Source organism: Epargyreus clarus, unplaced genomic scaffold, assembly GCF_041222505.1.
Source record: "Epargyreus clarus isolate Ecla_fem2 unplaced genomic scaffold, WU_Ecla_fem_2.2 ptg000018l, whole genome shotgun sequence".
Classification (NCBI taxonomy): domain Eukaryota; kingdom Metazoa; phylum Arthropoda; class Insecta; order Lepidoptera; family Hesperiidae; genus Epargyreus; species Epargyreus clarus.
In genome coordinates, this window is record NW_027332226.1 from 13580988 (window position 1) to 13606184 (window position 25197).

General features: G+C 34.1%; 1 protein-coding gene across 1 annotated transcript in view; it reads right to left on the minus strand.

Annotated features, from left to right (window-relative positions):
• Positions 1–25197, minus strand: part of LOC140749840 (polypeptide N-acetylgalactosaminyltransferase 2) — a 104750-nt gene that overhangs the window by 36580 nt on the left and 42973 nt on the right. The window contains exons 2-3 of the mRNA XM_073083053.1: positions 1351–1589; positions 154–252 (exon numbers count right to left, since the gene is read on the minus strand). Of these exons, the coding sequence (XP_072939154.1) occupies positions 154–252; positions 1351–1589 (338 nt within the window). The remainder of the gene's footprint in view (positions 1–153; positions 253–1350; positions 1590–25197) is intronic.

The window sequence follows — 25197 nt, forward strand, 5'->3', positions numbered from 1 at the left end:
TTGTAAAGGAAGTGTAATAAATTAGTGGATAAAGATATACATATTATGGTAAATGTTGATGATTGTGGAAGAATGTATAGTATTTTTTAAATCCCTTTCGAAGGTTTTAACTAGTGATTGTTAGTACAAGCGAAGATATATAGGTATTCATACCTGACTATAGTTCGTAGAAGCGTCGATCTGGCTTCATTGTGGAAGGTGATAATGACGCTCGTCTGTGGCAAGTCTTCATCATATTTCTTCAGTCGGCACCTGGAAAGATGTCATAAATGGTAAATATCTTTATAACTAAATTACAGACCATAATTACTACAATTCTGGTGATAACTGTTGCAAAGAGTGCGGTAAACTAAATTTATAAGATGGTAAAGATATTTGAACCACTTAGTTTCGATTAACCCACCACTGCCGTATCTTACTAGTATCTCGCTGTTTTGTTTTATAACTTGAATGTTGTTGCTGTAGTGTGTTGTTGAGAATATAGCAATATTCTAGTTTCATGTGTAGTAATATTTGCAGAACTAAACCTAAGCCCATTTACTACATCATGAATTGAAATTAAATTACACCTATATTTCCTATTAATCCACGAAAATCTGTAGATACTCGTATATCGAATGTAATAGTAGATATGAAATTAAATTGGACAGTCTTCGATCTCTAAATCATCGATTTACTAACGGATTTATAAACTGTCCGCCCAAAACTGCAGATTAGGCACTTGGCAAGTTGTCAAACGGAGCTTCGTTGAAACTAAGCACTAAACCATTTCATAGCATAGTTTCAAAGCTTAGTTATAGGGAGAGGTGAATAGACTCTCTTTATTGTTTGGAGTCTGCTAAAAAAGATAAGTTTTATGGGAAATCGAATCTATCTTTAAGTATGGTAATAAAAAAACAGTAATTTTATTTATCTTTTGCTATTTCTTTTTACTCGACTGTGAAGGGTTATGTTTTTCGAACGTAGGTATGTATGTATGGGTCATTATATTATGTATGTATGTGTTATTATATTGCATACCTCTAAGAGATGGAATATAGAGGACAATTTTGATTATATAACAACTGGATTTACATATTTTAAGCAAAATAAATGATTTGATTTGATTATTTGACAGGCTCTGCAGTTCAAACGGACGGATTTTAATTATGTCATTGGATTCGTGTTGTACATTGTAAGGTCAAGGTCTATATTTTTAAGCAGTCGGTTTTTTATAACATTTCTCTAGTGTCCTTTTTCGATTGCAATATTCGTACAAGCGCTTGCAAACCTACACAAACCAAGTCAAATGCTCTATCTACACATATGAATTCGACGGTTTGGCAAGTATGCGAACGCAGCGTCACTTACATGGCATTTCTCGTGTCGGGCACCGCTCGGTTGCTCGGCAGCTGGTCGGAAGCGGCCTGATTGAACCGATTCCGCACGTAGGGGTCGTTGTCCCGCGCACCCCCGCTCACGTACCCCCCTTCATCGAAGTACGCTCGCCCGGTACTCCCCGTGCCGTTGGTGTCTTCGGGGGAGGCTGGGCTGCTCTCTGTTTCCTCCTCTGAGTGCTGCTTTATCAAGCGCAGGGCTATGTTTTCTTCCTGTAACAATTTAATTTATAATTAGTATTCTTCTAAGTTGAGATAGCGCGTTAGCTATAATTAGGTTAAGTACCTAATAAATATGTACAATATTTTGTAAACTTGAAGTAGTTCTTACATGCGGTCCTCCTGGTGCTAAGTAGATCTATAATCAACCCCATATAGTAGGCGATATATGTGTGGCTACCTTTGAGGACTAATTTGAAACAACTCTTATAAGTAAGTTGTGAAGTTATATCAAAACAAGTATAAAAATGAATTCATTTAAAGTTCAGACATTTTTTATACTACTTTAGATATAATTTCCAGAAATTGTAGTCAAGTCGCGTGGCGGAGCGGTCGACGTATCGATCTGACAGTTCCGATTCCGGGTTCGACACACTGCCAGACAGAAGTCTAAATGTTACATTTACATTTCAGTTTTGTGTCTAGGTGATTATGTATTTCTCTTTGTCTTTGTGTGGCACTTACGACACAGGGAATCCCAGTGTGGGGCTGAGTGTTGTAAGCGTTTATGACGAATATAAGCGAATATGAGGACAAATGAATTGAAATAAAAATAATTAGGTTAGTGAGTATTTAAATAATTAATAACTTGACTACAACTTGACTTGAAAAAAAGTCCTGTTCAGGAGGGATGAAAACAACTGTTGTCGTCGAAATCTCATCGCGACCGAAGCCACAGGTCTAGTCTAGTCTAGGTCTAATCTCCCTTAAATTTTATAGTCTCTGTGTGAATATAACCTCGACCAATCAAAGTTGATATTACATCATCACTAACATAGCAATGATCATTATATTTAAAAAGATTAAAACATGTTTATGTTTGATGATAGCGGATATAAAGAAACAATCATTACCTAATTACGAGTATATGGAAGTAATACTTTGTTATCAGTGCCTGTCAAAACGAAATGATGACAGATTGAATCATAGACAATATCTATGCCCAATAAGATGTCAGAACATACTCACCTTGACATTTGGTGTCATCTCATTAAAAATATTACGTTGACATGACACCTATATGTCTCATTGCTATCAAGTGGGCGATAAGCGAAAGGATATTTCAAAGATTTGTTATAATAAAAATAAGATACAATGTTCACTTGCTAGGGATTAACCAATCCATACACTTGTAATTTGGAGAATTCTGGAGAATATACATTTACGTGCAACATATTCTGACACCATAGAAAGCCAAGTAATAAATAATTTGTGAATATTATTAGGGACTATTTTTGGGAGATTAGAATTTATAAGCATATAAGTATTAAATGGAAATATAATAAAAGTCTTAACTACGAAACATAGATAATAGAATATCTATATTGATTGTCTTAAATCTTTAATTTAAAGACAACCTATGATTTTGTAGATTGGTCTACATGTGCTGGACTACGCGCTTCATATATTCGTTACTCGCTTATAGCTAACAATGAAGGAAGTGACTAACGTTATGTAAATGCAGTAGGTCTTGGGCTCTTGGCAGTTAACCTGTCATACCAGTTATATTGTCAAAGCCATATGTTCGAGATAACCTTGATACTTTGAAAAGTTATTGTCAAGTATGATTCATTGACCCTGATACTACCTATGTAATCTTATTACTAGAGGAAGTTAAATTGCGCTTGTTAATACTAAAGTTCGGTTCAATAAAGATTATAATTTAAAATTGTATTTTGTATTACCTGTATTTCTATTTATTTATTTAGGTCATTTATAACGAAACGAGATAGAAATATTAGAGATTCCATTTTAGATTATGGTTTTTATTGAAATTAGCTTTATCTAGAACATTTTTTTTTATTTTTGACAGAATTGACTTTTTACACATTTTATTTTTAAAATGCACATTTTTAGATTAAATTTTATACTGATAAAAAATAGTCTAATATTAAATAACTCTGAGCTTTCATAGTCAACGCATTAATTTTATCACTTCTTCCTTCCCATTCCGTCAACAGCGGATTATATTCACTATATTAACTAAGAATTTCACAGGAAATTGGTTTTCAATTACAACACAGCTTTCAACATTCCTAGGGAAAGCTTGGAGTGAATTGTACGTATTAGAACTCGTTCTGCGAGCTTTTAATTGCATGAATATTAGCTTTCGTAGCGCGCCTATACTTAGCGTAGTCACTGCAATCTTAAATGTAGGTTTGTAGCCTCGTATGCTAAGTTAATTAGCACTGTCTATTTTTATACACATTGACACTAGATTTTTCTGGAATTAGAAGTAAAATGTAAATTTTGCCCGACCGGGAATCGAACTCCGAAACGTCTGCTGATGCTGCAGAAGTTTGCAAACCTTTAGTTTTAATATGTACCTATTCATAGAAGTATCAAACGATCAGGCAGTCTATCGGATGGTAGGCCTTTGTCGCCTACGGACATCTGTAATTCAGATAGGATTGGAGTCCTAACTGTTGTCACTCACAGACTTTCGTTACTTCTTCCGAGATCTAAACTGCAACGCCTCGTTTCTTTGCCTTACCATACCTTTCAAACAAGGATGCAACAGCGATTCAATTATTGTAAGGCAGTTTGGCAAAGGAAGATTTCCCTGTGGGCTCGGTGATCATGCCCGGGGAGCGGCCCTGCTTCAACAATCTCAGTTCGGAGCCTATATATATGCACGATATTGACAAAACTTCGATGGCGTGATTCAGAATACGTGTAGCGCCATCTCTTGAAGAGAAGCGGAGAATCGCCTCAGCAATACGCGTGGCGGTGGTGCTTCCAAATTGAACCACAAATGTACCCAGATAAGTTATAGACTCCTAACTAATAATAACCGACTTATTATGTAAGATGAATAGTTGTTATGTACAAATTGAGAATATCGATGAAAGTGCAAGTAGCGTTGCAATATAATACGGGTCCACGTAATAGGCAACTAGGAAACATAGAAGCATGGCCGTTGTAATTGATACTGAGGCTCTGACTTATCTGTTGTTCTGTCACAGATTGCACTTAATTAAAATGTTGGTTTGAACTTAGTTATCTTTGCTTTAACCATTAAATTATGATGTTAGGTATCTGAGAGTTCTCCATAACGACTTTAGAACATATACATACTAACTATGGTGTATGTATTGTTCTAGTGAAGTGCACGTATGCTCGCTCTCGATTATAGTTAATCTATAATGTTAAATAACGTTAAGTATGGTTTTGAGTTGGATGGATGACCTCTAGGGGCAAATTCAAGTGCGCTTCCTTGCTTCAAATGGTTTGCTAAACCGTCGATATTGATTATTGCAATCGAAAGAAAAGTCTTTAAAGTTTATCGAAGGGTTTTTGGACAATTTAAAAATTGGAAAGCATCTGACAAAATTGGACATTAATAGGTACCTTCCACCGCAAAGCCGCAATGAAACAGCGTAGTGGATTATGGAGATAATGTAGACCCCAAGTCAACCATTAATTTTTATCTTCAATCTTAGAGAGAAATTTATATCTATAGTCCGATTCATAATTAGGTGTCCAAATTGTAAACAAAGGTGTTGACCTATCAAGAAAATATATTTCAAATGGTAGTTTCTTATTTTGACAATATTAAATTAATACAACTATAATAAAATAATAATGTAAGTAAATTAAAATCAATTCACATTTTCCAATATTTATATTAACTCAATTTACTTTCGTACAGTAATAATAATAAAAACAATATTTATGGTAGAAAATTAAATTGTGATAATGGTAACACAATCGGGATCCAAAACATTTTTTGTGCCGTAATTTTTAAGTGTTGTAGTTGATATTATTCATTTTCGTGATCGTCGGCGAACTCAAATGTTTTCTAATTTTCATAGCGCGTTTTTTTTAAATTGCGTGTAGATATTAAGTTTTTATTATTTGTCGAGTTTGTGAAACTTTTCGTTTCTTGTGAATTTGTTAAGGTTTGCAATATCTGTTATCGTATTTTAACAATGACATTTCTTTGTTTACATTTTGGACACCTAACTATGAATCAGACTATAGTATAATCTATAGTCTAATTTATTCTGGTATAAAGAGTCTAGCCTACTAATGGGTCTATGATCTAGATCTAAGGAAATGTAGTACAGCCAATAGAGCTACATAAACGGTTAATAATTCTTACTTTTCCACCACACAATGCATTTTATATTCTCACATCCGACGCCAAAAACAGCATAGAAAGCGAATAAATAAATGTTTCTTCTGAACAATAATAATTATTCCCATGTTACTGTTGCTATGAATGAAGTGTACATTTACAATTCACGATTTTGTTGGTACTTAAAATTGGATAATTTAGGTCGTCACGACATATTTTATCGTCTTGTCGTATACCGTTAAAAGTTAAATAATAATATAGAGATTATAATCGGATTTTAAGCTTTTTATATGAAAAAGAAAACAATTTGATTGAAATTTTATTTTATTTATTTTGCCAGTGATGCTTTATATTTTATTCTTTTATCCATTTAATTAGCACGGAGAGATAAAATTCAGACACGTGTTATTATAGGCACCAATAAAATAATTTATATTAGACCTGAAACATAATTATGTCTTTTCTATAATATTTTATGATAATTTCCAGTACGCAGAAATTGTCAAACGTCAATCGTTGATGATCAAAACATTATATTATTTTTTTATTTATTAATAACGAGCCTTAAAATGGTACATAAAGTCGTGTCGTGGTCGCATGGTATAAACTGCCGACGGTAGCGTTCAGCGAATCCGTCACGCCTCTGAGCGACATTACCCACGCATTGTGTCGTACCCTATACTTGCACTTTCTTTCTAACTGTACTAATGATTTGATAAAAGCTTTGTTCTTTTCTTTTATTACACTTGTCTGTTGCACGCCACTTTGTCAAAGAGAAAATCAACATATTCATTGTCATAGAGCAAGATTACTTGCGTTTTTATGTTAAGTATGTCATTTGTCTTTGTGTCTAAGTGAAAACTGCATTGAAATTCATTAAGTAATTCATAATTCTTACAACGGTTTTGTGACCCTCGGTTTAACGAATTTTATTTTCATACATAACAGAGTTTCATTTACAATGAAATACAAAAAGAAATTACTGATTACAAAAAAGCTTCTGCCTCTGGAGCAGTAAATTTTAGCAAGTAGGTTGACTTAGGATTCGATACCTGGTACACCAGACATATGATATGAAGAAATAATTTAGATTTCTGTATACTCAGAACTCTTTAGAAAACTAGCTTCTAAACCTAGATCTAAGCTGATTATTCTTAGGCTCTCACTGTTTCCTTTATAGTTTCCCTATTACCTACCTACTGGTTATGAAATGAAATGAAATGTTTGAAATGATTGAAATGTTTGAAAATCGGTTATGGTTCGACCAGAGGTACCACTGCCACACCTAGCCCTTTTAGCGTGAATGAGTTCTTGCGTCTAGGTGGAAGGGTGTAGATGCTTGCTTATTTACATATGAGGAGACTATTTTACTCTTCATGAGAGGCCACGTTTCTATGAATGCTTACAGAGAGAACCCCTGTCTGAGAGAAACTGTCACTGTGTTACTTATCATCAGGTGGACAATATAGTCCTCTGCTACTCCTAAAACATAAAAAAATACTCCCAACATAGAGCTAACTGTGGTAAGGTAACTGTTGTAAGGGTGACATACTTTTTCATGGCGTTCTAGCTTAGTCCTCAGGGGGGGGGGGGGTAGTGGTGCATCTGTGGCCGACCACAAGTAGGAATATCTAATGCTATCTAGTGTTGATTACAGATGTCCATAAGCAGTAGCCATTTACCATCAGGTATATTGCATGCTCGTCTGCTACTCCTATATTATACAAAAACATCATTAACTCTATTATAAATGTGCGAGTAATAAATTTTAAATGGGAAACAGCCGATGTAATTACGTATACTTTCTACATCGTAGTATCACTTTATAATAAGCGGATAACGCATCCGCAGGAACTGGAAGTGTGTCAAGAATAACTAACTCGACTGACTCACCGATCAACCATGCAGCTTATATGTAAGCCCTTTGACTTAGAAACGACTTCCTTATGTTGACAACTGAACTCCGTTTATGATTAAGAATTTTATTAGTTCCTTTAAGCAAGTACAAGTTCTGAAGGTGGTAGTGCCCTTTGTGGTTCGACCCCGGCGGCATCACTGCCAAACCGATGTTTGCCTATTAACAGCAGCCTTAAGCGCTACTGTGTTCTAGTTTGAAGGAAGTGTTACTGCAGACATACTTTTCCGAAGCATTCTAGCAAGCACAAAACAAAATGTCACTTTTCAGTAAAGTATGATTGTCATTTTGTGATCAAATGCAAGAATTGCTACACAAAAACCGAGAACAGAACTTTTTACCGGAATATAATTTGAATTCAAGACACAAGATCAACAACATTTAAATACAGTGTAGTTTCTCGAGAAGCACTGGATTATTCAGTACACAATAAAAATAAACACGAATAATAAACTGACAAGTACGAGTCAAACTCGGGCACGGAAGGTTCCGTACCGTCAAATTTTATTATTAGTACTAGTTAATTTTACTATTATGGCCGACACAGGAAATGCATTTTGAAGCTCATCCTCATCGGAATTTTTCTAACTATTGAACTGTTATTTTAATAGTTAGAGTAATGTCGAAAAATTAAAAAAATAGTATTTTTTAATTTTTATTATTGTTGGTTATAGCTGCCATGGTAATACACACTTTGTAAAAAGTGGCACATGGCTTTGTAAAAAGTGTGTATTTATTACAGTTCAAGAGATATAGCTCTGTGCCTAACGGGCAGACTGCGGCTTTGTAATCCCAATGGTTTCCGTTTTTACTCTTCACGTACGGAACCCCAAAAAGCCCACATGATACTACCGTATACGAAGAAGCACTCACCTAAAAAGAGAATGCAAGGTGTTGAATTTCACATAGTGACCACACTAGTTACGTACATAACCGTATCAAAGATTAGCGGGCATTACGTAAACATTGTGAAAGTGGGCAGCCGTCCTTGATCGCGGATCCGGTTCCTATTCTCATTGAGATTATTTAAAGGGAAGTTCATTGTTAATGATAAGGTTTAATTAGTTATCTATACTAATATTATAAAGAGGAAAACTTTGTTTGTTTGTTTGATTGTAATGAATAGGCTCAACAACTACTGGACCGATTTTAAAAAATCTTTCACCATTCGAAAGCTACATTATCCACGAGTAACATAGCCTTTATTTTATATGAAATATATATTATAAATAGATTTTGGGGCGGTACAAAGTTTGCCGGGTTAGCTAGTGTTATGATATATGTAGGATTTATAATTAAATAGTTTTTGAAGAACTCTTTGTGGTTCAACGCTGTGCGCACAACCTCTACACATAGTTCTGCTTTCTAACAGAACCCTTAGTATGAGTTTTTACGTTATTCAAAAATGACTGTTTTGGTATTTGTTTACGTATTTGCCCATACATTTCCGATCAGCGCCCCTAGCGGATTGTATCAGAATTGATTGGAATAGTATGGGAAATACGTACACGAAAACAAAAACACTCATTTTTGAAAAAACGTAAAAACTCATACTAAGGGTAGTCATAGTAACAGTAGTGTAAAGTGCTGTTGTGTTCTGATTTGAATGATGTGGTAAGGGTACTTATTTGAGACATTCCAACTAAGTACTCAGGGCTAACAACACATATGTGGATGACCTCCGGTAGGAGTTCAATTCTTCTATGTGTCGCTAAGTGACTCTTTATGTTACCTAACATTTTACCTTAGCATAATTTTGTGATTTTTGTACTACACCTGTTGACCACGCATCATTGACCTCAAGCGGGACTTCAATGGGTACTACTCGTATAAGGTTGATTCACATACACGACAGAGCTAAATCAAATGTCCTTAAGCGGCAGTGGCACCTTAATATCAGATAGATTGCAAGTTCCTTTGTTTCTTTACATAAAAATAACAATACACACAAAGAGTATGTATAGTACAAGCGACAGCAAAAGTGCTTATAATATCTGTATTTATTTGTTGGTACAATTAATAATATTTATTGAACACAGTCTGACAATTGTACGACAGACTAAATACTTTGTCTTTTTGAACAAAGCACAATTATAACATTATTTATCGGCTTAATCTTTCTAGATCTCAGTCTTAGACACGTTCTCGACACAAGGTCATGTCAACGTGTCCGTACGCCTACAGAATGTGTCACGGTCAACATTCTAAACTAATTTTGACTAAACCTCTTGTAATATGCGTGAATTTCAAGGACAGTCTTAATATGCAATGTGTGGCAAATATATTTGTCAATAGCTATTTAGTTGTTTGCCAATCGTATTGGTTTTAATAATTATGAACGCTACTAAAGTGTCAATATTATACGGGTACAGTCATTAACAAACTTTATGTTATTAAATTAATTTAAATACTCCTTTAGCTACTATTCGTTTTATTATGAAATCACCAGATTGCGTACATACTTATAGAAGTACTATGTTTGGTTTATTATATCGTATTTTTATTTTAATTAATACTGCGATATGTTTCTGCAATCCCCTAAAATGAACAGTATGTTATTCAAAGAAGATACAGGATTTAAATACTACATAAACACTATTTTTACTATTATAACTACCGTATTTATCTAGATGCTACAAGATACAAAAACTTTAAACAACTTGTATCCGGTAGTTCCTTGGTATTATGTATCTGTCTAAATTAATAGCATTATACTGTATACAAGATTCTACTCAAAGCAACCTCGGTTCACTCTATAACCGGTTACTATCGTAATATTTGCTTGTATCAAAGTTTATACGTCGGATCGAATTAATATCTCAACCGCTATTTGCTTCGTGACAATATTCCTTCGTTGAAGAGCATGAAGTGTGTTATTTATAGAGAAATATAACCTTAAGAGTAAATGTTGCCTAGAATTGTAATGTATTGTGTGCTCTTTTTTATGTATTTGAGTAACTTTTATATTTATAAAACCTTAATAGTTATATATTAGGTAGGTTTGGCCAAATTGGTATGACATACAGGCCAAATAAGACATACAGTAGCTAAATCGGTAGTTTTATGCGGTTATAAATAAAATATTTCACTGTTGAAAATGACATTGAACATTCATTGTAATAAACATTGAAAATGTGATGTTTCAATAAATGATGTAATGTAAAATCGGTGGTTTATTATAATTAGTATCTGGCCACTCATTATCAGAATGAGTAAAAGGTAAATTGGAAATTCTCTATTTCTGTTTACAATCTTTCCATGAGCTTTAATTTCTAAGTAAAAACCATGTAAAATTTAAGTTACATATAAAGAAAGTGTAATTAATTATAATAAATGCACTTATTACACTTTTATGTAACACTTGATTTCTTCCCACTCTCCATGATATTATTCTCGAATTGAAATTCGATTATGGTGTGCGAAGGCCGGACGTGTCACATAAATTGACATTCGAAAACTCCCAATGGATGCACTGATGCTATTTTTGGAAAAGGTTTTGCAGTGGTTCGATCGGGTTATATCGATTCGTCAGTATCAAGTGTCGTTGCAAGAAGTGTTAAAAGATTATTTTTAAAAGCAAAATATATTTCTTCGCTACTCGTAAGAATTTAATAACGAATTGTAATAGAATATTATTATTAATTTTGCACAGTCCTAGTACTGGGTACAGATGACTAAGAATAATAACGGCGCAATTTCCATTTTTAACAAATATACCGAGTTACTTTTGGAAATAATATTTCATATAATGCTTTTCGAAAACGTCATAAAATACACGCGCCTTTGTATTTTCAAAGTTCCGAAAGACACTCAAAATTAATATCAAGCATTACAGCTTTTGTACAATATTTCTCATATACGTTTTCCACTCTCAAAGTTTATTGCACCAAAACTGTATTTTATGCCGTGACAAATGCTTTTCGGACGTAACTGTACAGATATTGTATGACTGTGCATCAAATATATTTTGTTTCAAAATAAATTTTAGAAACAGTTTTGTTTTTGACTGTCACATGTATTGTAAAAATACAAAAATAAAATGTACACTTTTTTCGTTTAATGTTTGAGTCTCCAAGAAATTATGTTTTGTTATTAATGATCGAGTTATTGTAACATTCAATGTCGAACTTTTTTGTTATTTTGGGAAAAAATATTTATGGTTTGTCAGTAACGTTGAAGACCCTACAATATACTCGTATTAAAATACTAATTTAAAATTCTTATTAAAACGAAATATACAGATAATGTACAAATATACGTCTATAGCTATTCAATATATGTAGCTATTCAATTTCATTCCCTTTGACGATTGGCGCTTAGTATTCAAACATTTCAAACCGATTACATGTTCAGTGAAATGATAAATGTTCGCATCAATGGACACCATTGACTTAGGTATTTGGAACTAATGATTTACTGCTTTTAGGTGTGGATTCCATTTTGAGGTGAAGTCGGTTACAGATGCCACTCCTAAAGAATAGCTTTTAAAGAAGATCTCTGCGTGGTTCAACTCAGCGTACTACCTAAATAAACTATTTCTACCTAAGCACGAGTGCGTCTGTGGAGGAAGGAAGGCTTTTCCAAAGTATTTCAACTTAGTCCTTATGGGAGGCAATGCAAGTGTGATAAATTTGTGGATAAAGATGAATTATTGTGAATGTTTATTGGCCTAATCCTTCTCATTCTGGGAGGAGCCCTGTGCCCAGCAGTGGGACAGTAATGGGTTGATGGTGATTGTGAATGTTTATTATTATGGAAGAATAAATTGTATTTTTGGAATCCCTTCTGAGCGTTTTAACACAATGTAGTTTTTTTTTATACTATAGGAGCAGTAGACGAGCATGCTGTCCACCTGATGGTAAGTGGCTACTGCCGCCCATGGACATCTGTAATCAACCCCAGATAGGATTAGATTTTCCTACCTGAGGCCACAGATACGCCGCTACCCTTGAGGACTAAGCTGATACACCCTTTAAACCGGAACATAAGAGCGCTTAACACTGCTATTATGAGGCAAAAATATATTGATTGATTATAGATATCTACCAATAAGCGATAGTGATACTTACCATAAAATAGACTTTATGTTCATTTACCATTTCATATTAATAAAAACATATGGAAATGGGGATACCATCTGTTACAACCATACCATAAACCATGTCATTAACGAAGGTCCATAAGCATAGTTTAATTATAGCTGATGATCGGCCTCTTAAGTTAATATGCATTTAACAAAACGTGCATAAACATATGTAAATTGTAATTACTGAGTGCATATATTTGCATTCATACATGCTTAAGAGTTTTATGATGGCGACTATTGCAATTAAGAAGTAATATAGAAGGTCTTGTGTATTGGGGCTTGGAGCACCGTGGTGAAATATGCCAGCCTTTCGAGGCGTGTCCAGCAGAACATAAAAGTGCTGTTGTTAAGACACTGGGGTTTAGTTTTTTTTATAAATAGGAGTAGCAGACGAGCATGCAGGCCACCTGATGGCAAGTGGCTATTGCCGCCCATGGACATCTGTAATCAACCCAATAAGATAGGATTAGATATTCCTACCTGAGTTCGGCCACACATGCGCCGCTACTCCTGAGGACTAGCTCAAACGCCTCGGAAAAGTATGTCTACCTTACCACACCCTTCAACACGGAACACAGCAGCGCCTTACACTGCTGTTATTAGGTAGAAATAGGTGTGGTGGTGGTGCCGCCTGAGTCGAACCACAAAGGGTTCTACCACCTTGTAAAATTCTATATTGGGGCTTGGAGCAGCGTGGTAAAGTATGCCAGCCTTCTGAGCCTGTGTCCAGCATAAATAGGTGCTGTTGCTAAGACCGTGGGCTTCAGTACCTAACTATAGGTATTCGAGCGGTCGTAAAGTTCCCACGGTCCAGGGTTCGAATCCCAAGTACGCTTTGTTTTAAGTATTAGAAACTATTAGATTAACAAAGCGCCTATCACACGCGCCTTGCGTACTTTAAACCTCGTTGCAGATTTAATTGATATATTCTCTTGCTCTCTGAATGAATTTACAAATACGACACTGTATGTACTGTGCTATTTTGTTAAAAATTAAGGAACCACACTCTCGCTTTGGGAAGGACCTGTAATGATAGCTGTGTTTGTGTAAAATAAATAAAATAATTATCACGTGTTTTATCGGTTTACAATCTCCAGAAATTATCACATATCATTTTATGTAGCAAAGTATTGTAACGAATCATTTTAAATATTAATTTGGTTTTATATTTTTTTATTTGCTTTGTGATATTGCTATAAATTACCTACGTTTTGCCTACTAAATATATTTGACAAATTTTGACTTTCTCCGAGAGATAGAGGATTTGATTGATAGATTGATTATTAATAGATTAATAGCAGTCTAATGTCTGTTCTTAATGAAAGTATTTGTGTAGCAAGCATTGTATTGTTAAATGTTTATACCATGTTACTTCAATGCGAGGATAATAAAATTTCTCCTCACTTTCCTTCACGACCACCGTCAGATTATACAACGGAGTAGTCGAGGGCTTGATGGATTCATGCTAATGTCAGATATTGACCCTAGAGGGCTATCAGACTTCCTACCCGCTAAGCTTTCGAACTAGGTATGCGGATATGTGTTATAGAGGTGGTTAGTTTGTTTATTATGTTTACCTTTCGCAAATTGCTTGCAGGTTGATATAGTGCCTATGGGAATCGGGGTTCGATTCTCAGTTAGGTATGACGAATTTTTATTTTTGGCCTAAGTCTTGGATGTTAAGGTTTAAACATGCTGTGAATGTTTAATTACTGTAACCCATGAAATTTTAACTTTTTATTTTAATTTATTTAATTTAATTTATATTTAATTTAATTTAATTTGTTAACATTTGTGATTAATTTTAATTTTATCATGTGGAATCTAATTCTGAAATAAATGATTATTATTATTCTTATTACAACTTCAAATTGAATAAAACTTAACTAAAATCGATTGCAGGTACTATCATGGTTGGCAATGGGTTCCTGTAATTTCTTTAGAGGAAACTAAATTTTCTAAGCTGGCATTACAAAAATTAAGCCACAGTATAAGGATATATACTGTGATTAAGCTTAACGTATATCCTTAAAGAGTACACATGAAATTTAGCCACTAGCGGTTATACACCCAAAACTTGACTAAGCCGCTTATTACTAACTTTAGATCGTTAGATCTACACAAGGCCCGGGGCATACGCTTCCTACGCATTTATCTTAAAGTAACTAGAATAATTCCTTTATTATATTTAGGTTATCTGGGTCGAATTCAAATAACAATGTACCTGTACGCCTCTGGACCTGAGAATATTCTTAAATAATATTATACAATCTCTTTTCGCTGAGATCATTCCAGGATCGAATTTATATTTTAAAAATACACGCGTCCGTTTGTTGACATTTAAAACACGATTACCATATTTTTTACATAAAAATATATTAATCCGTTCGAACAATATTATTTCTAGCAAAACATGTTAGTAACTCGATATCGTATAGTTTAATATTTGCAAAATTATGAAGCGATGCTCTATCATTTATTATGTGGATATCAAAAACATATAGTCATGAACATATTCAATCTCGTTTCTATTAATTTTAGTTAAGAATGATATGATATGAATAATATTTTCAAGACGTAGAAATATCAGAGGTTCATATTTGAAGTAGAAAATGATTTGATGGTTATATCCTGTCGTTTCTATTGAGGAACAGTAAAAGCTTAAAAAAACATATTTTGTACTAGCTGACCCGGCAAACTTTGTGCCGCCTCAAAATCTATTTATCGAATATATTTCATATGAAATATAGTCTGTGTTACTCGTGGATAATATAGCTTTCGAATGGTGAAAGAATTTTTTAAATCGGTCCAGTAGTTTTTGAGCCTATTCATTACAATCAAACAAACAAACAAAGTTTTCCTCTTTATAATATCAGTATAGATAGAAATGCCAAGTGGACGAGTAACAGACGACAGCGGTATGGAGTCTAAAGGAAGGGTGGCCAAGCGGTAAGGGCATGACGCAAAACGTAAACTTAACAAAAATGGAATTTCCTATTGCAGCGTAAAGTCTCTCCGTAATAAAATCTTTCCTCCAAAAAATTGTATCATAAAAAGGTATATTTTATGCTCGTGGCGGGAAACCAAAAATAAAAGTAATATCCTATTTGCAATTAGTGTTTAAGCTGCAGTGTCCTTAACAAGCCTATTTCCATGCAAAAAATGTCGAAACTTATGGTATCCGGAATGCAAGCTTGGGCCCGGCCACAGCCTCGTCTATCTAGAAATGGTCCGATTTAACAAACGGGTTTGGAAAGTTACGTGTTTCTAGTCACGATCCAGACTTCTGGTAGGGATGGCGATTGTTTCCGAAAAATATCGATTCTTTAATCGATTCGAATCCAAGTGCAATAAATCGATTGACAACAAAATCGAGGCCCAAAGAATCGTTGTTTCAAAAATCGATTTTCGATCTTTTCAGCTGAAAAGTGCGAGTGCGAAGATAGTGAAAAAAGTCATCGGTACCCTTACCATGAGTTTTTACGTATCGACAAATATGACTGTTTTGGTATTTGTTTACGTATTGGCCCATACTATTTTCAAGTTCTTACATAATCCGCTAGGGGCGCTGATTGGAAATTGTATGGGCAAATACGTAAACAAATACCAAAACAGTCATGTTTGTCACAACGTAAAAACGTAAAAACTGGTAAGGGTACAGGACCAAACAAGTACTGAAATACGTATCCGTCTGCAAAAAATGACTATAACACTTTCAACCATCTTTAAAGAATCGACTTTCGATGTTTTAGGTTGAAAGAGCGATTCATTGAATCGATCTATTGCTGGAAATCGATTCAAATAAACGGTTTTTTGGCGCAACTGATGGATTCATCGATTAATCGATCTCAGATCGCCATTCCTATTCTGGGCAAGACCTGATTATTTAGAAATAAACTCTAAGACCGATTAAATTGCTAATACTTTGCCGTGAAACCTGAATGTACAGTCAGCTCCAAAAGTCGTTGAACAGATTGAGGTTTCAAAAATACCTATACACTCAAGCTTTCATAAGTGGTTAACACAACTAGCACCATAATTAGATGAACGTCGTGAAGTTTCAAAAGTTGATGAACACTACAGTGTCGAAAATAGCTGAACAGTGACATATCATATTAGTTATGTTAGCCATTTTGCATATATGTACTTTTGACGCATTAGTGTTCATCTAATTTTGACGCCTTATGATGTTCATTTAATTATAATGAGGGCGTTTAGCTACTTATGAACGTTTGGGTGTATACTGTATAGTTAGTTTTGGAATTTTGACCTGCTCATCTACTACTGAAGCTGACTGTACGTAGACGTTGGGAACAAATTTATGTTAAGATAAGCTGGCAAGACAAAAGGTCGTTTAGGTTTTATTACGCAAATTGTTAGTAGGTACTTTAGATCTAGGACCTTTGGAATATAATGTGCTTATGTGGTTTAGTCATTGGTTCAATTTAAATATATTCAGTTATTGTATAGTATAAGTCACTAGTAATAAAACGGCCACAATTAGGTAAATTCTTAAAGATAAGAGTGCTACCTGAGGTTGAACAGATGAATTGCTACCCCCCAAGGACTAAATAAATAGTGGTTGTGTACGACCTAGTGGTCGCGTTCCGGCCTAATTAAGACGCAGGGCTCCAGGTTCGATCTCAGCTGATCTTTATATAAAAATTTCACCTTCTGTTCGATCTCAGCTGATCTTTAAATTAAAATTTAACCTTCTGTTTTGGGTCTGGGTGTTTACAGGTTATATTAGACAACCACAACACAGAGACATGGAATACGAACTATATATATGAACTGTACTAGGCTATACGACTGTTCGTATAGCCTAGTGCAAAATTACTGGCATATGACAGTTCATATGCTAGTAATCTTGCACAAAAAGCATTTTATTGCGACCTATAACGACTAAGTTGGAAATGCTTCCATAAACAAGTCTGCCTTAAAAAAATATTAGATTTATTAATTAGTCTTTGGTATATAAACAGCATTATTTATAGATGTTCACCCCATTGAGAGTTTTTTATAACTCATTCCATTATGGTTTGAGTAAACTTAACACGTTACACGACGTCTGTCACAATGCTTCACCACATCAATCGTCAAATAATAAGGGTCTATCTACGTTGAATTCCATTCTCAACTCCTAGTAACAACAATAACAATATTATGCCTGTGTCCTTCTTTTTATAATTATGGAGTAGCAGACGAGTATGCAGTCTGATGGTAAGTGGCTACTTCTGCCTATGGACATCTGTAATCAACCTCAGATAAGATTGGATTCCTGAGGTTGGCTACAGATGCACCGCTACCCCTGAGGAATTCCTGCTTAGTCCTCAGGGGTAGCGGTGCATCTGAAAAGTAACTACCCTACCACACTCTTCAAAACAGAACACAGCAGCGCTTAACACTTCTGTTATTAACTTATTAGGCAGAAATAGGAGTGGCGGTGGTGCCGCTGGAGTCGAATCACAGACCATCTTTAAAAGAGCATCAACTCTCCTAGTCACAACAATGTTATTTGTGTCCTACTTATGGTATCTTACATAACAATAAATTAATGATTTGCGAAGTAAAATCTCGCAAAATTCTCATCTCAAGCGGTAAAGCTACCTTACAGTTTCAAGAACATTTATGATGTAGGTAACACATTCATTACGGGCTGACCGACTGATTCAAGAAACAATAGTTAATTACCCTTGCACAATAGTTAGGACACGTAACTAAAAGCAAAAGAACTTAGGTTTAACTTTCAACTAGTTTTGCTAGTCACTTGATATTTAGATTTGTTATATGTTGAAAGCTCAATTGACTCAGTTATTTACTTATTCCTTTAAGGATATAAGTTAAAGGATATAACCATGTTAAGGTTACCTAATTACACATAAGGCATTGTCACAAAAATTCCTAAAGTATTTTTAAATAAAGTATATAAGCTGAAAACAATATCTGAAAAATTGTAAAGACACTTTCTGGTCTGGTAAGGAGCGTAGATATAGGTATAAGAAACATATTAATATAAGTAGTTTCAAAATTGTCTTATGCCCTATTTAGGGTCGATTAATGTCGCTGCATGCTATTACCTGGACCTAAATTACCTGTATAAATAAAACGGCCCAATAATTTGGGTATATTTCACGGTACATCCACTCTTAGTGCTCATAAAATAGATAAATTGTCCTTATAAGCGCTCAATTGTCCTTATGCAATACATTTAGCAACGTAACAGTGCGTAACATGAACAAAAAATAAAAGCTTAGATGAACAATTAAGTCCACTTTACGTCTCACGACGCGACTTCGTCACGACGTAATGAGGATGTGGTTTAAGTCGAGCTTTTGCTATGATAGCGAAGTAGCTGACTTGTTCTACTGAAACAATTTTAAAATATTATGTGGTAGGTACTTCGGTATTTGTAGCTCATTTTAGGCGACCTGTATTCGTTTATTATTTGAATTCCTAAAGAAAAACTTAAATATATCAATTGTCATACAATCTGTGTTAAATTGAAGATAATAATTAAATAAAACTAAACAATTAAATATATATATTTAAAAAAAAGTTAATATACTAGTATAACCAGAAAAGACCTGTAATTTATTTAGGGATTTTTTTATGTAAATGTTTAAGACTTTATTCTGAACCGTTCAGTTTAAAATAATTACAATGCTGTAGTAAAGCTGCAATTATTGAAGTTACTTCGGTTATAAAAGTTTTAATACAGGGAGAATATCCGACAAAATATATTTTGAACGTAGAAATAATCCTAAAATGGATTACATCACGTATTAAATAGATCGTATAGTATAAAGCTGCTTCGTCAAGCGAGATGGTTATCTAGTTTAAGCTGAATATGCATACACATTATTATGCGCGTAACCCAGATAGCGTAGTAATTAAAATGGAACCCAAATAGATTTAATATTAATTTAACAAAATCCTGCGGCTTCGCTTGATGTAACTATTAAAAATGTAACTATGTTTTTAAGAAACTGTCACTAGTAAATTGCAATGTTGTATAATATTTTTGAACTGTGTAACAAGGAGACACATTTATCCGATGCGTTTCAACTTAGTTCTCAGGGGGTACTAATGCATCTATCTAACCTCAGGTATGACACTTATCTTACCCAGGTTTGATGTCCATGGGCGGCAGTGGCCACTCGCCGTCAGGTGACTTTGGGGGCACACCTCGAATGGGCATTATAATCGATAGTTGGTATCGATCTACCAAAAGTTGAAAGGTCCTGAAGCATATTGGGCACGACCACATTCCACTATGTATTAAAAGCTCGATAATTTAATTACTTGACCGTTTCTAACAGAAGCATTCAGGTTGAAGGCAAATGCCAGATATGCCATAAATCCTTCATTACCAACTCGTTGTTAGGCATGAAACGATACGCTCGTAAACTGTATAGAATAGGTAGGTAAGTGTCTTTTGTATGAAACAAGATTTATTTTCTAAAAACTTAGTTTTTAATTTGAAGGCAATTTATTTAAAACTTTATTTATTTTAGTAATCTATTGTATATATGTAATATATAACATCTGACATAATTTTATGTCCAGGTGTTCTATAGTTCAGATTACAGATGTCCATGGGCGGCAGTAGCCACTTACCATCAGGTGGACTGCATGCTCGTCTGTTACTCCTATATTATAAAAAAAAACTTCGTAGTTGCAATTTATGTCGCATCGTTTGGACGCAACCTAAAATATCTTAAAAATCGTGTTTTATTACAAAATGAAGTATAATTTTAAAATTCCTTATACTTTTGCGTTAACCTTGTAAAGACTAAATAAATAATTCAATTGCTAAATTTCCTAAATCAATCAAAAACCACAGAAACTCATGTCTCAAGTCTAATGATATTTGACTGACATTTGGGTTTCTGTTATTATCTGTAATAATGTGACCTCACGTGCACCGTAATTGCTAAGTACTTTTTGCTAGAATGGCCTCTGCAATGATATTTTATATCACGAAGATGTGTCATAGTTCTAAGAAATGTCGAAATAAAGTTGATATTTTCATTGATAATTCGAACGATGTGTAAGGTCCTAGCAATCTTGCAGGTGGTATGTTTGTGGTAATAGTTATTGCAATTATTGAGGCAAGGCCTTGATTTGCGAAAAAACAAAAAACAGTTTTATTTCTTAATGTAATTTTTTAAGATTATTTTCATTGAATAGTTTAAAGGCTTTGAATGTATATAAATCCTTGAGGTGACATAAGCAATATGTGATCCCCTTAGATGGCGGCGCAAAACTAGAGGTAGCAGCATTAATTGACATTAGGGTACATTTCCATAATGAATATAGACGAAACCTTTTTATTTTGTTGGTTTTAAAATATAAAAATTAACTGATGTATAGTTATTATACATAACCTTATATAGGTTATGATAACGGTTCGGTCACTGATCTGCGAACATCTGAGTCACAGTTTTATCAACACGCACACATGACACTGTATTGTTACATGAGTTGATGTCACATTATGGATACTGTTTTCATTCAACATTTCACAGGAGAACTCATATTAAATTAGTTCTTAGTATCAAGTAATTTTAACAGTGATAGTCAAGTAGTTCAGAAATATGGGGGTCCTAGGTTCAAATCCCAGACGATATCAGATCAGATCAGAGTTATCTGAGGCACCTCCATTTTTTTCGCTATGCTAAAATTAGAAATTAAAAACACCCTTGAGGGTGCGTGAAGTCGTCTAATTTGCACATTGCTCGCACTTAGAGTTCGTTTACATTTACAGGCATAGAGCGTGTCAGACGCGTGCCGTAACAGACAAAAGTATTATCTTATCCAAGATGTATTAACGTATTTATACGCTGTACGTATATCGCACGTACGTATTATCGCACAAATACGGGCGTCGGGCAATGCCGTATATCGTATAGAAAAATATAATTTTGTTCGACACGGCCCGTGTCTACCACGTTCACTGTCTGTTGTATGTATTTTGTATCTGTGTAAATAAACCTCACGTTCGTGGTAAAATATTGTATTTTAAACGTAATTTATTCAATATTTATTAACATTTAACAAATCCCCACTAAAGGCCGTCGGCATTTAACTTTGTGTGAAGTGCGTCATTGATATTTATATCCGTGTTAAGAACAATGTTTTGGTATCTAATTGGCGCAATCAATCATTTACTTGTTTAAAGGTAAGTAGTGATTATTTGTAATTTCATTTTGTAAGGATGTAAATGGCTGTTATACTTGACTACGAACATGATTGAATAGCAAAGCAATAAGTGATAGGTTTCTGCTCTATAAGTAAAACATATTTTGTGTTGCTACAGATACATGAAATAAATCAAAGGTTATATAATGCGCTATATATCTTTATATATATGTCGGAGAAGGACGGCTCTCATCGACATCATTGATAGAATCTATAGGTTTTGTGGGCGTTGTCATAGGGTAGATGCAGGCACAAATACAGTAATCACAATATTTATTGTTCTTACATTAATGACTTCGGATTTACAAAATAACTATACTATGCTACTACTATTACTTTACAAACAAAGGATTTGAGCAGCAGGTTCAAGGTAGTGACTACACGCTCCAAAGCACAACGAAATAATGATCCACCTCGATCACTCACATCAGTTCTTATCCATGTTTCCCCACCGCGCGGCCACATACCTCGACTCCGCTAGAGACCTCTTAAAAGTCTCTACTCTGATTCGACATCTAATACGATAGCAATACAATGACTGTTAATTATAATTTAAAACAATATTCCCGTCGATTGATCAAGTATCAATAACATTACTAAAATACTAAAGTTACTGTTACTTTCTAGCTAGCTATATTAAATAACTTCTATGTCGTATTCGACTCTTCCTCCGACACGGCCATCCTGACGCTTCACACGTCCTCGTGTGATCTTGAAGGATGAGTGCAATTGTTATCTGAAATAAAACGTGTCTTTTGGTAAAACTGTATGGTAGGAATGACCTCGAACGGGGATCACATCTGAGCAAAAGGAGACCAGAGTATTCCCCGACCAGGCCGCGCAGATTTGGGTATGTGGACTTTCAAGGCTGATAGATGGATGGTTGGAAAGTTGTATGTTTAAATATTAAATAATAACGAGTTTCGCAACACTTAGTCACCATAAGTATTTTGTTGATTTATTGGCGCCCGTACACTTAACCATTCAACCAATCTTAAAACAAAAATATTGCAGTTAAAGTGTAATCTTAAGTGGGACCTTAACATTTTAATGATTAAGAAAGTCTCAAACGTTAAAATCAGAACGCCATATCACTTGAAATCTGTCATGGAACTAAGTAATAAACTAAACCCAACTTAGTTTTCAAGTGGCATTTTTGTATTACGAGGTGTAAAATGCCATTGTGTTAAAAATACGTTGGAATTTCTTTTCCTTTACGACATAAGTGGCTATAAATTTGCTCTCTATGACCCTCGACTTTAAGAAATTAAGAATGTTGTGATGTGACGACGCATAACTAGCCACTTTACACTAATACTTAATCAATGACTGTTTCCTATTACTTTTAACTGACAACTGACAGTTCACACACAGCAAGCCGTGCGAACTCTAGCCACTTGATTTGTAGAAACTGCCCAAAAATTTTGTAATCAACTACGCCCCAATTTAAAACAACGTATCTCAACTTTAAGGCAATGAAAATCAGTCAATTACCAGTTGTTACAATAAAGTTATTTTACATCTATTGTATGACATTACTCATGGCAAAAAGACAATCTATACCATCGGTACGTTAGTAATCTCACCTCAGTTAAACGGCCACCACGCCTATTTAACGTATACATATAAATACATACAATTGAAACGGTCAGTTAAATGGCCACCTCGCCTATTTAACATATACATAAATACATACAAACAGTTAAATGGCCACCTCGCCTATTTAACAATACATAAATACATTGAAACAGTTAAATGGCCACCTCGCCGATTTAACACATACATAAATACATAAAAACAGTTAAATGGCCACCTCGCCTATTTAACACATACATAAATACAATTCAAACAGTTAAATGGCCACCTCGCCGATTTAACACATACATAAATACATAAAAACAGTTAAATGGCCACCTCGCCTATTTAACACATACATAAATACATAAAAACAGTTAAATGGCCACCTCGCCTATTTAACACATACATAAATACAATTCAAACAGTTAAATGGCCACCTCGCCGATTTAACACATACATAAATACATAAAAACAGTTAAATGGCCACCTCGCCTATTTAACACATACATAAATACATAAAAACAGTTAAATGGCCACCTCGCCGATTTAACACATACATAAATACATACAAACAGTTAAATGGCCACCCCGCCTATTTAACATACCTTTTTTTTTTTTTTTTTAACGCTTTCTGAACGATCATATCGCCGTTAGAAAGCTTTCCTTTCGCTTACACAGCCTTCGTGCTGTATAAGCCGCCTTCATGCTATCTGTTAAAAAGCATTTGTCTCATTTCCATAATCATCTCGTCCTCCTATTTAAATAATCATATTACCTTTAAAACGTATTAACCCCCTAAGTTAGTCAAACCACGATACATGCTATTAACATCACTGCTATTCAACTCATTACACTACTAACTTACAACTCATTGCATAGTTGATCCATTTAAGTATTGTGAGTTGTTCTTCTTATATTGTATTCTAAGACCTCACTCTCTAACATTTAAATAAGTCATATTCGCCTATTTTATTTGCTTACGTAGGAAAGTAACTATTATTTGAAATGCATATTGTAGATTTTGTAACAAGGGAGATTTCCGCAGTAACTGATAAATAATTTCTAATACGCATGTAATTAAAAAATATAGGAGGTGCATTGATCATTATATAATATAATCATATCTTTTATATTATACATCATATAATCTTATACTTATTATAACTTATTCTAACCACAACGCCTATTAAAGAGTTACTTTCACATGTTTAAATTTAATGGCATCTTTGCTTATACGGTTTCTTTTACCCTTAAATATGTGAAAATTAAGAAAGATGTTATTTATATGGAATACTAAGGCTTCAAAGAAAATATACACTGTATGTTTATGTGTATTGAATAATCTCTTAAACTAGGAAATATTTCAATGCCTTTATTTGTTACAGATGTCGCAGACATAATCTAGTAAAATATAATTAATATTGTACTGTCATTTTACGACCTCAAGCGATGCCTTTTTAATAATAGTTATAAAAATATTAACTTTGTATCAAATAATCTAGGAACTCAAAAAATTTGGTCCGAGTCTTAGTTATTTTTATATTATTTAGCGGCGCTATCTCAATAAAAAAAATGATCAAACTGCCTGAAACACCAATCCAATAATTCATCCATAAAAAAACGTTCATCTATCTAAATCTGTATATATGGGTAACAAAATTAGTTATCACTTGTATATCTAAAATAGTCTTTAAAGTAGTTATTTCAGATTTGAAATTTTAACATTAATTAACATTCG